This window comes from Perca flavescens, chromosome 20 (assembly GCF_004354835.1).
Source record: "Perca flavescens isolate YP-PL-M2 chromosome 20, PFLA_1.0, whole genome shotgun sequence".
NCBI lineage: Eukaryota > Metazoa > Chordata > Actinopteri > Perciformes > Percidae > Perca > Perca flavescens.
In genome coordinates this window covers 14,059,743-14,075,241 of record NC_041350.1, presented here as the reverse complement: position 1 = coordinate 14,075,241, position 15,499 = coordinate 14,059,743, and the positions used below count along the sequence as shown (strand labels likewise).

Genomic DNA, 15,499 nt, shown 5'->3' with positions numbered 1-15,499 from the left:
AGGGTGGCAGTTGGTAAGATGAGTTATACTTTGCACTTTCATTTTTAATCACATGTTCAAGTTAGTTTTAACTGACCGCGTCATTGTATCCTTATTTATTTAAGATGGACTTGTAAGAATATCTGACTTAGTCCAATTTGTGTTCCTTCAGATTTCACCAGCTGTGTGTCTTTAGTTGTAGGTTATTTGCACCACCATTTTGAGTGAAAATAAACCACCATGGGTACGTCCCAAAGCCCTTAAATTACATCCCCGTCTCCTCCACTTGCCTCCCTTCCTTGCGTCTTAGTCCCTCCCACTGAGGAGGCCCAGGAGAGACACGAGGAAATCATTGGAGGAGAGAGGCAACAAGCAAATGTGTCCCATAAATACGTCCGCTGTTTCGGCGGAGTTGGCAACTCCTTCAGGTGCACGGCTTCCGGGAAGGCTGCTCTTGTGTATTCACGGCTATAGCTCCTCGATGATCCCTCCTCGATGTTTGGTCCTCGGATGAAATAAGCGCTTTGAGACGGCCTTCACCGAGGGACAGAACAACTTACGGTTCAGCCGAGTTGAGGAGCTATCAAATAAGGGGGATGAGATTCAGCCCCCGTTGTTGTGTTAGCATGCTAACATTTGCTAATTAGCACTAAACAATCCATTCCTAGTTGTCCAGAAGGAGAGGTATCAATCTTTTCATCTAACGCAAAGCAAAGAAGCATATAAGCGTATTTCCCAAAATGAAAAAATGGTCTTTGAATTGACTTTCTGAGATGCTGTGGTGGACAAATTAGAAGCAGCTTCCTAAGCCAGTGTAGCATTCATCAATGAAATATCCTGGTTTTGTGACAATGGTTGTGACTGTGCATCAAGGGCCACAGAGCTGGATATTTTCCCAGGGGATGTATGTTTCAGTTTTATTGTACATGAGACCACTAAACCATTCTTAAAAGCATTTGAGCAAACAATTGTATTGGGGAGGAGAGGTAGCAGGCTGTGCATATGCTTCCTGGTCTGCTTAGCAGGAATGCCAGGAAACCTGAGTCAAACTTAATTAAGTAATGCAAACTTGTTTTGCTTTTGCAGATGGCTCAGCATGAGCATCCACAGTAGATCCTAGATCACACCCGATACACATGTCGGCATCAGCCATGGCTGCAACATGTCCAGTTGTGTAGTTTTTGGTTTATAATCTTCTATTGGTAATTTTTCACGATAGAAAGTGCCACTATACTCTCTAACAGTCAGTCTTCAGCTGCAACGACGGACGATAACATTAACAGAGTTGCGTTGTGCAAATCTGGGTCTGTTGAATACAGTTAAGTCCAAGTGTTGACGCTTGCGCAGTATGCCCATGTTGATGTCAAAACGTGTATTTGGTGCGATCTAGGTTCTACCCTATCACGTTGTGAAGCTAAATAAACCTCTTGTGGTTAACTTTCAGAAGGCAGAACAATTGGCTGAAGCAGGTGGGGTTTTTTTCAGTGCCACACGCAGTGCCGCAGTGGCATTTTGGCAAACAGTCTGTGTATGTAGTCTAGCTACAAACCACAACCTGTTTTGCAGCTGAACATGGAAATTTGATGCCATGCCATATGACAAACTCAAAGCTTTGCAATTTAGCTTTGCCAAGGTCTATAGATTGTACTGACCAATGTTGAAGTCAATCAGGTTAAATCTCTAAGAGGAGTACGTTACACAAGTACAGTTTATCAAAGAGGCTAGATGTGATACATATGCCTCCAAAATATTAAGCATGCTCATACATACTCAAGCACACATACAAAAATATTCACTCTCATACCCTCACACACAGTCTCACATTATGTATGGCAGGCATATGTATAAATATGCATGTATGTGGAAGTGTTTAGTACCGATATGTATGCGCAAGTAAAGTTTTAAATTTTGGCCTAGACAGCTTCTCATGCCCAGCTGTGTGGTACTCACGCTCTGTGCGGAGAGGGACAGGTGCTTGTTTTGGTCAAAACAGCACACAGTGTTTGCATAGCAGCCTGTGCCACAAAATGATTGGCCAACTCAGCATATGCTATGCGTACTTATTGAATGACATTACCTTACTCTCTGCATGTCAACACATGCCAAAAATAAAATGATTGCCCAACTGCTTAGAGACATGGGCAGCTGCTAAATGTAGATGGTGAAAGCAAGCAAGCAAGGGAACAACCAGGACGTCGGGAATATCAAGATGGTTGTTTCATTTGATTGAAGATTCCTGCCTCAAACATTTGCTCTGTTTGATATATTATCTTACACAATTAAAGATTAATGTAATCTTTGGGGAAAAAAAAGGGAAATCTGGAAATGAATCTGTTTTAGTGCCTTCACTAAGGCATTTAGTGGAAGTTATACAAATAAAGGGATATAGCTATAGCTATACAGTTTATGTCCTGTTGGCCAACATGACCTCATGACTTCATAAACATACACGCCCACTTTCTTAAGCCAAGTGGAGTGTTATCTGTACGCATTTTGAGCGCCGTATACAGCGAACGGGTTGGGTTTAGTAAAAGAAGAAAGCGACTGTTGAGTTTAGGAAACGTGATACACGGGACACAAAGGAAACGTGACAATGGGGACACAATCCCCGGTCTCCTGGGTGAAAGTCCTGTGTTCTACCCATCCGCCACCCCAACCAACCTCACTACACGGATTTTCGCCCTTTCATACTGCTCGCTACGGCGTAAATTCACACGCAATCGCAAGGTAATGTAAGTCAATGGAGGCCAAACAGCGTTGATAAACACGCTAAAAAGTGAGTATGTTCAAGTTCCAAGTTCAAGTTCCACTTTATTTATCCTTAGAAAAGGAAATTTGATTTGCAGCAGGATATCCAAAAACACAAACATGTGTAAGCAACATTATAAACACAACACAGCACAGGACACACATCAACACCTTCAATAGAGACACCTTCCCCAAAACCAGTGACAAGATCCGATAGGACAGTACACAGGTCAATATATCGTAATGAAAATAAAATAATAAATAAGAACATTTCTATATAAAAAATGTAATGATGTCACTCAAGTGAATTCAGGTTCCTAATAGCCACAGAATAAAAGAATCCCTGGCACATTTAGTTCTAAACATAGGTAGCCTAAAACGGCGACCTGAGGGGAGCAAATTAAACTCTCCAAAAAGTGGGTGATCAGGGCAGTTTAAAATTTGGTTAGCCTTACCCCTGACCCGTCTATCATATATGTGTTGCAGCTGTGATAACTGTACCCCAACCACCTTAGACGCTACATTTACCAGCTTTGTTAGCTTACGCATATTGGTCATTGGAAGACCACTGTACCACACCACGATACAAAATGTCAAGACTGATTCAATAAAACACTGGTAAAACAAAGTCATCAGAGTCCTGCATACGTGAAATTATTTAATCTTTCTCAAGAAGTTGGGCCTTTTTACATGCTGCATCTGTATTGCTCTCAAAGGATAATTTACTGTTGATGATGGTTCCTAAGTATTTATATTCATCTACTGTCTCAACTTTCATGTTCTGGATAACAGTTTGTGAAACATTATGCTGTGATCTATGTGCCTTGATAACACACCAAAAAGGGCATACAAATTGGCATGTCATACATACGCCACTTCATGAGATCAGGCGGTTTTGGCAGACACGAGCTGTATTCGAATAGCAAGCACAACTTAAAAGTTAGTTTAATATGTGTAACACAAATTGCACTATGTAATCAGGGACTCTCAAATGACTTTGTGAATAATGAAAACGTGTTGGACTTTCTTACCTACTGCTTGACATTTCCCTCCTAAGATGGCCCTGACATCATGAGGACTCAAAGGTCTCAGGTACTATGACTTACTTTCTCAGCCTGAATCAAAAGGCCCTGGAGATTTCCTGCTATTTTTCTCTGGAGTGTTTTCTCTCAAAGAAACAGGAAAAGGCAGCTCTGTTTCCCATACACTCACAGAGGTTGGATATCAATGGCATTTTATCAAGCAGCTGCAGTCATTGTGAGTCTCAGACTTTATGCTTCAATAGCACACTAAAGTAATGATGCTGGTTTGTATCTTTTAGAGGGAAAAGTGTCTTTGCAACATTATGGTTATAGCCTCTGTCTACTTGTAAATGTCTTTTAGCACTGATAAGATCTGTCTGTTGATACCAAATCGTTGTTCTCACTTCATTTGTTAATTTGAGTACCTTCAGAGTGAGAAATGTACCATCAATGTCTTTAATCTTTTGCCCACTCACCTCCTCTGGAACATTTGGTACACAATGCAGTTATTTAACACACTAGTTTTGTAACAAATTCATTAACAATCTCATCAACATAACCATGAAGGCGTTCTTGTGTTGACTAACATAAACAAGCTTTTTAAACACTGCAACACAACATTTCATTTTCAAGTGTGTAATGGCAAGTAATGATGCTCTGTTTGTTTGGAAAGTTTAATCCCTTTAAAAAGATTGTGTTCTCATGTTAATCAGCCAATTGCGGCAGAGTTTCCTGTTTAAATAGATTCTAATCAGCTCTATGAGAACATATGCTGCTGTGTGGATTGATGTGGAGCCAATTGAAACTAAAGAAGAAAAAACAGATGTTTCAAAGACCAAAGGGTGAGACCCCTGGTGATATTGTTATCCGTTCCCTGAAATGCATCGGATCAAACATTCAGACATTGAGGGATTGATGTGGATTTGCTTTTGTACATGGAATCATCATACCTTGAATAGCTTTTAAAAGAAATGTCTTTAGTGTAATGTCTGTGCATGTATTTTTCATGCAGCAAGCATTTCATTTAAACTATAACCCTTCTCTTGATTGTGACAGAATGGACAATAAATCAAATGACAAATACATCCGTGTCATCACACCAAAAAGTCAGTTTTTCCCTTGACGTAGATGTAGGTGTGTATTGACAACACATCAATCGGCATTCCTGGGGCCTTAAAGACTGCGCAGCTTTCATACCAGAAGATGGCGTACGGCCAAAACTTGAAAAGTACCTACAGAAATATTCACATATATTCAAGGTCGTACGCCAGGTCCTGCGCACCTTTCCTTTATACATGACAATCCATGTGAAATTGAGCGCACATGAATGAGTGACTGACCCCGCCTTGCCTCCTCCCATAAATGAATATGGAAATTACTATAAATGCGTCCCCGACGTCATTCTTTGTCCAATCACAACGGGTTATCCCGCTGCAGACGAAAAAAAAGAAAAAAACTTCACTGACTGAAGGGGTTGAGGTTGAGGTGCTGATCGCGGAGGTGGAGGCGAGAACAAATTTTTCCGTTTGGAGGTTTGTCATCTTGGATAAGCAATAAAAGAAAATGCCCAGAATGGCAAATGGTGACCGGGCGTGAATGCACCGAACCATGGCAGAATAATAAAAAAATAAAGTTTAATGTCGAAGTATAAAATCAGAGAATAGTGGCAGCGCCAAACCAGTTACAGAACAACATACATCTCAGTGTCAGTTACGCATAATAAGCAGTTTGAACTCACTGATGTAATGCCATTTATTTTATTTATTAAATGTTAGTAACTCAGTGAAACTGAGTCCAACGCGAAGGAGACCTGACTCAGAGGAGGAAAGGTTAGTGAGGCCAGCGTCTCCACGGCAGGTCCACGGCAGATCCTCTGTGCCACGCATGGATGAAATAATGAAATAGTAAATAGGACTACAGTAACATGTATATGTGCAGAATTAAGACAGTCAAGACGGCTCATTGTTTGGTGGACCGGGTACACCTTGTTCACTTTATAGCCTACAAATCATCCACGGGATTAATGACTAAGTTAGTCCCCCCGACACAGCGTTTGTTCCTGGGGAGATGGATCCGTGCGTCCCGCCTCCTGTGCGGGTTGGTGCGCCATGGATGTTTGAGCCTCAGCAACTAAAGACTCTAGACACTACTGCATTTTCCGTGTAATTTTCCGCGAGTAAGATATTTCATCTCTGGGAAATACAGAGGATGACTGAAAGTATTTTCTAAGTGGATTTATCAGTCATTTTCCGTCCTCATGTTTAACAGAGATTAAGTAGCCTGCGAATTAAACAGTTGTGTGAAAGATGTGAAACATTATCCACATAAATGATCACACTTTTATGGAGTATCAGCGGATATAATTTTTTTTTTTTTCATAGACAACGTTACAGACTTATGCCAGTAACTGTAGTGGAAACTTTATTTTGTAATGTTTAGTGATTTTCGGCACTTTTCAGTTAGAATTCGCCACGTTACAGAGCCAGAAAAGACTTTGCGGACGGCCCGCACATTCTCACGTGAAGTTAATTTTTTATACATCACAAAGTGTCCGTGAAAACCAGCATACGCAAGCTTTTCGTGCTTACGCAACGTTTATGCATGAGGCCCCAGATGTGTACATCTGCTACTCTGACATTGACAAAAGGTAAAGAGGCATTGTTCTACTTTTGACAACCGATGGCTCCACAGACAACTATCCATCCATCCATCCATCCATCTTCGTCCGCTTATCCGGTGTCGGGTCGCGGGGGGAGCAGCTCCAGCAGGGGACCCCAAACTTCCCTTTCCCGAGCAACATTAACCAGCTCCGTCTGGGGGATCCCGAGGTGTTCCCAGGCCAGGTTGGAGATATAATCCCTCCACCTAGTCCTGGGTCTTCCCCGAGGCCTCCTCCCAGCTGGACGTGCCTGGAACACCTCCCTAGGAAGGCGCCCAGGGGGCATCCTTACCAGATGCCCGAACCACCTCAACTGGCTCCTTTCGACGCAAAGGAGCAGCGGCTCTACTCCAAGCTCCTCACGGATGACTGAGCTTCTCACCCTATCTCTAAGGGAGACGCCAGCCACCCTCCTGAGGAAACCCATTTCGGCCGCTTGTACCCTGGATCTCGTTCTTTCGGTCATGACCCAGCCTTCATGACCATAGGTGAGGGTAGGAACGAAAACTGACCGGTAGATCGAGAGCTTTGCCTTCTGGCTCAGCTCTCTTTTCGTCACAACGGTGCGATAGATTGAATGTAATACCGCACCCGCTGCACCGATTCTCCGACCAATCTCCCGCTCCATTGTCCCCTCACTCGCGAACAAAACCCCAAGGTACTTGAACTCCTTCACTTGGGGTAAGGACTCATTCCCTACCTGGAGAAGGCATTCCATCAGTTTCCTGCTGAGAATCATGGCCTCCGATTTAGAGGTGCTGATCCTCATCCCAACTGCTTCACATTCGGCTGCGAACCGATCCAGTGAGTGCAGAAGGTTGCAGGCCGATGATGCCATCAGGACCACATCATCTGCAAAGAGCAGCGATGAGATCCCCAGCCCACCGAACTGCAACCCCTCTCCACCCCGACTACGCCTCGATATCTTGTCCATAAATATTACAAACAGGATTGGTGACAAAGCGCAGCCCTGGCGGAGGCCAACCCTCACCTGAAACGAGTCCGACTTACTGCCGAGAACCCGGACACAGCTCTCGCTTTGGTCGTACAGAGATTGGATGGCCCTGAGTAGAGACCCCCTCACCCCATACTCCCGCAGCACCTCCCACAGTATCTCCCGGGGGACCCGGTCATATGCCTTCTCCAAATCCACAAAACACATGTAGACCGGTTGGGCATACTCCCAGGCTCCCTCCAGGATCCTTACAAGAGTGAAGAGCTGGTCCGTTGTTCCACGACCAGGACGGAATCCGCATTGTTCCTCCTCAACCCGAGGTTCGACTATCGGCTGAACCCTCCTTTCCAGCACCTTGGAGTAGACTTTACCAGGGAGGCTGAGAAGTGTGATACCCCTGTAATTGGCACACACCCTCTGGTCCCCCTTTTTAAAAAGGGGAACCACCACCCCAGTCTGCCACTCCTTTGGCACTGTTCCAGACTTCCACGCAATGTTGAAGAGTCGTGTCAACCAGGACAGCCCTTCCACACCCAGAGCCTTGAGCATTTCTGGACGGATCTCATCAATCCCCGGGGCTTTGCCACTGTGGAGTTGTTTGACTACATCAGTGACTTCCGTTTGGGAAATCGACGACAATCCCCCCTCATCCTCCAGCTCTGCCTCTAACATAGAGGGCGTATTAGTTGGATTCAGGAGTTCCTCAAAGTGCTCCTTCCACCGCCCTATTACCTCCTCAGTTGAGGTCAACAGTGTCCCATCCTTACTGTACACAGCTTGGATGGTTCCCCGCTTCCCCCTCCTGAGGTGGCGAACGTTTTCCAGAAGCACTTTGGTGCCGACCGAAAGTCCTTCTCCATGTCTTCTCCCACACCCGCTGCTTTGCCTCTTTCACGGCAGAGGCTGCAGCCCTTCGGGCCCTTCGGGCCCTTCGGTACCCTGCAACTGCCTCCGGAGTCCTCCGAGAAAACATATCCCGGAAAGACTCCTTCTTCAGTCGGACGGCTTCCCTGACCACCGGTGTCCACCACGGTGTTTGTGGGTCACCGCCCCTTGAGGCACCTAAGACCTAAGACCACAGCTCCTCACCGCAGCTTCAGCAATGGAAACTTTGAACATTGTCCACTCGGGTTCAATGCCCCCAGCCTCCACAGGGATGCACGAAAAGCTCCGCTGGAGGTGTGAGTTGAAAGTCTGTCGGACAGGGGCCTCCTCCAGACGTTCCCAATTTACCCGCACTACACGTTTGGGCTTACCAGGTCTGTCCAGAGTCTTCCCCCACCCCCTGACCCAACTCACCACCAGATGGTGATCGGTTGACAGCTCTGCCCCTCTCTTCACCAGAGTGTCCAAAACATACGGCCTCAGATCAGATGAAACGATTACAAAATCGATCATTGACCTTCGGCCTAGGGTGCTCTGGTACCAGGTACACTTATGAGCATCCCTATGTTCGAACATGGTGTTCGTTATAGACAATCCATGACTAGCACAGAAGTCCAACAACAAACAACCACTCTGGTTTAGATCAGGAGGCCGTTCCTCCCAATCACGCCTCCAGTTGTCTCCATCATTGCCCACGTGTGCGTTGAAGTCCCCCAGCAGAACAATGGAGTCCCCACTGGCGCCCCATGCAGGACTCCACTCAAGATCTCCAAGAAGGCCGAATACTCCGAACTCCTGTTTGGTGCATATGCACAAACAACAGTCAGAGTTTTCCCCCCCTCAACCCGCAGGCGTGGGAGGCGACCCTCTCGTCCACCGGGTAAACTCCAACGTGGCGGCGCCAGCCGGGGCTTGTTAGTATCCCCACACCCGCCCGGCACCTCACACCCTGGGCAACTCCGGAGAAGAAAAGAGTCCAACCCCTATCCAGGAGTACGGTTCCAGAACCGAGACTGTGCGTAGAGGTAAGGCCCACCAGATCTAACCGGTAGCGCTCCACCTCCCGCACTAGTTCCGGCTCCTTCCCCCACAGAGAGGTGACGTTTCACGTCCCCAGAGCCAGCGTCTGCCGCCCGGGTCTGGTCCGTCGAGGCCCCTGACCTTCACTGCCACCCATGTGGCATCGCACCCGACCCCAGCGGTTCCTCCCACAGGTGGTGGGCCCATGGGCTGGAGAGATGGGAGTCACGTAGCTTGTTCGGGCTATGCCCGGCTGGGCTCTGTGGCAAACCCGGACACCAGGCACTCGCCGAGGAGCCCACCGTCTGGGCCTGGCTCCAGACGGGGGCCCCGGGCTTCCTCCGGGCAGGGTCACTCCATCTCTACCTCGATCACTCATAGGGTTTTTGAACCATTCTTTGTCTGGCCCCTCACCTGAGACCACTTTGCCTTGGGAGACCCTACCAGGAGCACAAAGCTCCAGACAACACAGCCCTCAGGTTCACAGAGACACACAAACCTCTCCACCACGATAAGGTGATGGTTCACGGAGACAACTAAAACATGAGATATTAGTTATGCACAGATACATGTGATTCACCAGTTTGGTGAAAAACACACCAGATAGAGAAGAATGCAGTTACCATTTTGTTTGCTATGGAAATTGCAGCTTTGGAAGACCACAATAATATTTTCTATTCCAATTCTGTTTTATATTGATCTGCATTCTGCTTCTGCTTATCAGCTGCTGTCACCAAGCAGCCCAATTGAAGGATGCTTGTTTAACTGTTTTGGAGCAGGGCTACTGTATATCCCATGAGGCACAGAGGACAGACCCCCTGTGATGCTTTCTGGAGGGTAAAGTGGGATTAGTCCCTCCTGGACCCCTGCCAGGGTTTAATGGAGCATGAGTAACTAAATTGACGGGTCTGCTTGCTGGGCAACAAAAGCCAAAAAACACTTAAGCTTTACTTAGAAATTGGGACATGCTGACTTACCCTAAGCTGGTTCACATTCAAATGATACAATACTGGTTATAATATTAATTCAGATTAACTGCAAATGCACTGATCCAACAAAAAAGACATGGCATGTATATCCCCACTCAAACAATTGCAATGTATTCACAGACTGTTATGCTTTCCTGCAATAACTGGCTACATGCCAAGAATGTGAACAGCCGGGGTGGTAGCGAGGAGGTAGGGCAGGGATCCACACAGGTCTGAATTCCCATGAATCACTTGGTGCAGTGACCATAAGGTGCTAGAATTCGAGTTGTCCTGGGAAGTATCCTGTTGTTAATAAACTAGAGAGATGCATGATATGACTCTCATATGAAGCAGAAACCCCACACATCAATATGAGGACAAAGTTATAGCCCAAGACCAAAATAGCTCGACAACGATTGGATGGACTGCTGTGAAATCTGGTACAGACATTAATGGTCCTCAGAGGGTGAATCCTAATGGCTTTGGTGATCCCTTGACTCTAGTACCACGGTAAAGTTCACATTGAGGTTTTGAAGTCTCGACAACTATTATTTGTAGTTTTTCATTACATTTAGAGCAGGTGCACGTACAGTATACTTAGAGGTTTATTCCTCGACGCAGAGGTCCAGTGTTTGAATCTGACCTGTGACGATTTTCTGCATGTCTCCCCCCCCTTTCTCACTTAAGCTGTCCTGTCAATTAAAGGCAGAAAAGTCCCCCCTTGTTTGGGTTAGATGTCATTTTCAGTTGCCCCTTTAACGTGAAGTAATATTTAGTGGGAGAACATGCAAAAATGTGTCTGTGCATCAGTAAAGGGGTTCAAAACGTATTCAAACTAACTGCACATTATCATTGAACACAAAATAACTTATTCCACCACAGCCTATGTTTTGTGTCAAATTCAAGCAAGCAGGTCAGGGCGATGTAACCCGGTAACAAGTGACCCACCGTTGTGATACACAAAACCCTGGGTTGACCCTGGAGTTACCTCAGTAACCCCAAATCTTGCTTTGGGGTATAGGCCTCAGGTTGACATCAGGATGCAAACGGTATCAGCAAGTGACAGTGTGTCCCGGTGGTGACCCTAAAGTCACACCTAGGAACTAAAGAAGAAGAGGGAAATGAGGTCTCAGTGTGATGGAAGCACCGATCCTGCTCTAATCCTCACCACTTAAGAGCCTAGGCAATATCTACTTAAAGACACATTATGCAGCGAATGTTATGCAAATGGATGTTTATCACTCCATCTTTGTGTCAGCCACTTGTTTTGTGGCCTGTCTACAGTGTGCCATGCTGATCTCTCTCTGGCTTAGGGAAGAGCATAATCTTTTAACACCTATCTGGCAGATTTCTCTATTGTTGTCAGATTTGAGATGCAACAGGAATTCGAGTCAGTTGCTGGGGTTTACTTTTTAACAACCAGAGCAATAGTTCAGGGAGACACAAGGGGCGTTTGAATTTATCATATTTGCATTAATTCACTTGAGTTAGTCAACACAAGTGAAATTCATTTTGAAGTGTGCTGTGTGTATATTGGGGGTTCTCCCTAAGCTGCGCACATTGAGAGACTGTTACTAAGCAGATTACCTCAATAAATCTATGTCAGGATACATTTCTGCATGTCTAGTCATGCAGAGAGAGAGAGCATGAGAATGCAGAACCAAAACATGTTTACAGTATCAGATATGCATCCCGATTGATTATCTCTAGACACTGAGCCACTGTTAAAGTCGCCAGCACACTGCTGACATCTGCTGCACAGGTTAAGGTACATGCAAACCTTGCAAAGACATCTGCATATAGCTACACAGTGCAAGTATGCCTTTGTAGCATTGAAGAGCAGTTTACTGGTTGATCTATGATGATAAAAGGCTGTTACAGGAAAGACAATCTTTGGATGTGGAGATATTTAAAGACCTTTTCCTGTGTTTGACATTTACCTTGAATTAAGGAACACGAGCATTGTGACTCACAGCTGCCAGAGGTGTAGCATGGGAGCTGACATGACGTGTGTCAGGGGCAAGGGGGTGGGGGGGACCAGATGTTGTCCTCCTACCATGGGGAATAAACTCTATCACTCTCAGTGCAGGTGGTGGGAAAAAGGGGGAGAGAAAGGGAGAAGAGAATGAGTGAGCAAGAAACAATGACAAACAGGAAGCAGAGACCTTACAACACAATGCACGCAGAGTTTCCTGCAGGCTCAGACAGATAAGGAACAACACTTTGTTTAAAGCTGTATTTTCAACCACAAACGTTTCCCGATCTCTAAAACCACATCTTACAATGCTCGTACAATTCTTGTGTGATCATGCAGATTTTCAGTTTTTGAATGTATACCCTCCGCCATAATATCTGAAAATATATAACTGCAATAGTGAGTTCAATACAACCAAAATATATATTATAGCAATTGCTATTATTACCATTATGACAATGTAGGCCTACTTCATAAGGTCAGGGGTGAGACACGAGGATTGGTGTGTGATGGTGATCTGAAGGCTTGATCATAAGCATCATCACCTGCGCATTTCTTATCTTCATAAAAACAATCATAAATCATACAGCTGTGCACCAAAAGCAGTTCCATGCAAAAGAGGCAGTACAACTTGGAGCAACTATTTTGACATAATAATGTCAAGAAATGCAAATAAACACTTTGAATAGATATTCTCCAATAAGTAGACACATTAAGATCCTCATCAGAAATACAAGTTCATTGTGATATTAGCAAGAATGCCAGTGGAGCAGTCTGTACGGAGCCAAAGATTAACAGGGTAAATGTCTGTATATTACATCCCAACTCCTTTTAGACTGTATTGAGGTGTGACTAGCTGAGAAACAAACAAAAATACACCCCTTTGTGCATAGTGTGCTGCACTAGTCATAGTGGTCAGGGTGCATCTACATTGCAGAGTTTTTAATAAGGTATTATTATTGTCATTAGTGGTAGTTTTGCAGTGTAATCTGCAAGTGAATGTTAATAATGTGTATTTATGAACCCAGTTACCCTGAAAAAGACAGGATGAAACATGGCACATGAAGTTTCTGCTATAAACTGCAGCTGGTGACAGTCTAACAATGCCCCATCAGCTGTGCTCTTTGCCCCTTTTACATGGGAGAATAAAACTGCCTTCAGAAAATCAAATTTATAGATTGAAAACACATGAACAATTAGTACAACAAGGTGGTATCCAAATCAGGGAAAATAAAACAATTCTCTGATACCAAAGTTACTGAGGTGTGATGTTAAGAGAGCATGAATCAACCATTAATAAATAAATTATGAAATAAAAAACAGGTCTTTTTGGGAAACATATCTGTCCTTTTAGAAGACACTATTAAGACACATAAAAGTTCCTTACGTGTCTGACTAACCGTGAATACTCGGCTAGTTGTAGTCTGTTCAGAATAAACTGAAAGCAGCGTCTGGATCATATACAGTCTATGGTCTGGATGAAGCGCAAGGTGTACAAAGTGCAAAAGCCAACGCTGGTGCAACATCCCCCTCTTTTGACCAATAGTGGTATTACACTCAATTATTGGGTACATTTATTAAGTAGGCCTACCACGACGGAGACTGAGAAGCAAATATTGAAGTAGCATTAGTTTTAACCCTCCTGTTGTCGTCGGGTCAAATTTGACCTATTTTCAAGAAGTGAAAATTTATTTATTTTATTTATTTTTACTAATCCTGTTTTTGTGTCCAATCCACGGAATATCGATACAATTTGTGTTGGATTGTTTTTAAGATCTCATTTATTAGTAGCCTATTCTTTTTTCCAAAATATTTTTTTTATATCCAATCCAGGGAAAATCGATTAAGCTAGTTTGGGGTTTTTTAATTTTTGGAACGAATTTTATCTGTTTTTACAAATGAATTCTTCATTTTTGACAGATAGCAACAGAAAATCTCATTATCAGTTAGCCTACTGTACGTTCTTTATCGTGAGGCGTTCAATGCCCGTCTTGGTGGGAGTGACTATGTTAATCAGCATCAAACGGAAACAGGCAAAGTGCTGGGGCATCACTCGTCTGATTGGGTGCCTTTGTTCTTTCAAATCGAGGTGTCCTCTCTTCTTTATTGGCACCAACGGACCTCTGGGGGAGAAGACAACTTTTACAGTAATGCTGTACTCCTGCATGGACTTTCAAACTGCGGGGAGAATGGAGTAGCCTAACAGCTAATATAAGGAAAGATGGACTGTCAGAAACATGATAAACCAAACAGACTTCGGGATGAGCTGAGCTGCATGCTGGTTGGTGATGGAGCTGTGGGGAAGACTAGCATGATCATCAGTTACATCTTCAATGGATACAACAGCGAGTACAGACAAACAGCTTTTGATGTTTTCACTGGTGAGTGAAGGTTATTTTTCAAAGGTTAATGGCTACTTGACTCAACAATAAAACTGATTTCTACATTACTTCCAGGTTTGGTTCATGTGAATGGAATCCCAACTCGTATGAAACTGATAGATACTGCTGGACAGGTAAATGTTTTTAAAACCACATTGAGATTTTTTTTTTTACCAGACTAGTTAGTCCTTTCCTCCTCATCTCTCATTATTTGATCTGACAGGAGGAGTTTGACCACCTTCGCTCTCTGTGCTATGCCCATGTGGACGTCTTTATCCTCTGCTTCAGCCTGGTCAACCCCATCTCCTTTGACAACATCACCTCCAAGTGGATCCCACAGATCCGAGCAGGCAACCAAACCTCTCCCATCGTACTGGTTGGAACTCAGTCAGACCTTCACCACAATGTGGACATCCTTATTCATCTGGATCAGCGGAGCACCAAGCCAGTGCCCTTCAGCCGGGCCAGAAGGCTGGCACACAGGATCAGAGCTCATGACTATGTGGAGTGTTCAGCTCTGACACAACACAACCTCAAAGATGTGTTTGACTGTGCTATATTTGCTGCCACCAAGCACAAGCACACTGGCAAAACATCTAAAAAGCTCAGCCTGCTCAAACGTTTAAAGACTTTTTGTGATTGTGGATGGAGGAAAATCTTCAGATTCATCTAATGTGGAATCAAATAGTTGATTGAATGTACTCACTTAATGGACACGGTGTGTCTGGGGATTCTTATGACAAATCATGCATTTTTATCTAAATATTTCTCTACAGGATGTGAATTGTGCACTAAAACCACATGATTTTAGATCGTTGACAACCTGCATTGAAATAAGAAGGATACATTTTCTGCTCTTTTTCATCTTCCCTTTCCTTTGTTTCATGTTTTATTTGCTGTTGTTCAT

The 15,499-nt window shown here is 44.3% G+C and overlaps 1 protein-coding gene across 2 annotated transcripts; it reads left to right on the top strand.

The window, feature by feature from the left end:
- Positions 1–15,499, top strand: LOC114547092 (rho-related GTP-binding protein RhoV). 2 transcript variants are annotated; one of them, XM_028566324.1, is made up of 4 exons: positions 1–13; positions 14,301–14,592; positions 14,668–14,726; positions 14,816–15,499. In XM_028566324.1, exons 2-4 carry the CDS (start codon positions 14,433–14,435, stop codon positions 15,263–15,265), a joined length of 669 nt encoding a protein of 222 aa, XP_028422125.1. In that variant the 5' UTR covers positions 1–13; positions 14,301–14,432; the 3' UTR covers positions 15,266–15,499. The 2 variants fall into 2 exon arrangements, with proteins under 2 accessions (XP_028422125.1, XP_028422124.1); XM_028566323.1 differs by lacking the exon at positions 1–13 and having other exon boundaries at positions 14,245–14,592.

Excerpts from the sequence above, each read along its gene's own strand:
- LOC114547092 (XM_028566324.1), top strand. The coding sequence starts at position 14,433 with ATGGACTGTCAGAAACATGATAAACCAAACAGACTTCGGGATGAGCTG. Across the intron at positions 14,593-14,667 it reads AGCTTTTGATGTTTTCACTG|GTTTGGTTCATGTGAATGGA; the intron begins GTGAGTGAAGGT and ends CATTACTTCCAG. Across the intron at positions 14,727-14,815 it reads TGATAGATACTGCTGGACAG|GAGGAGTTTGACCACCTTCG; the intron begins GTAAATGTTTTT and ends TTGATCTGACAG.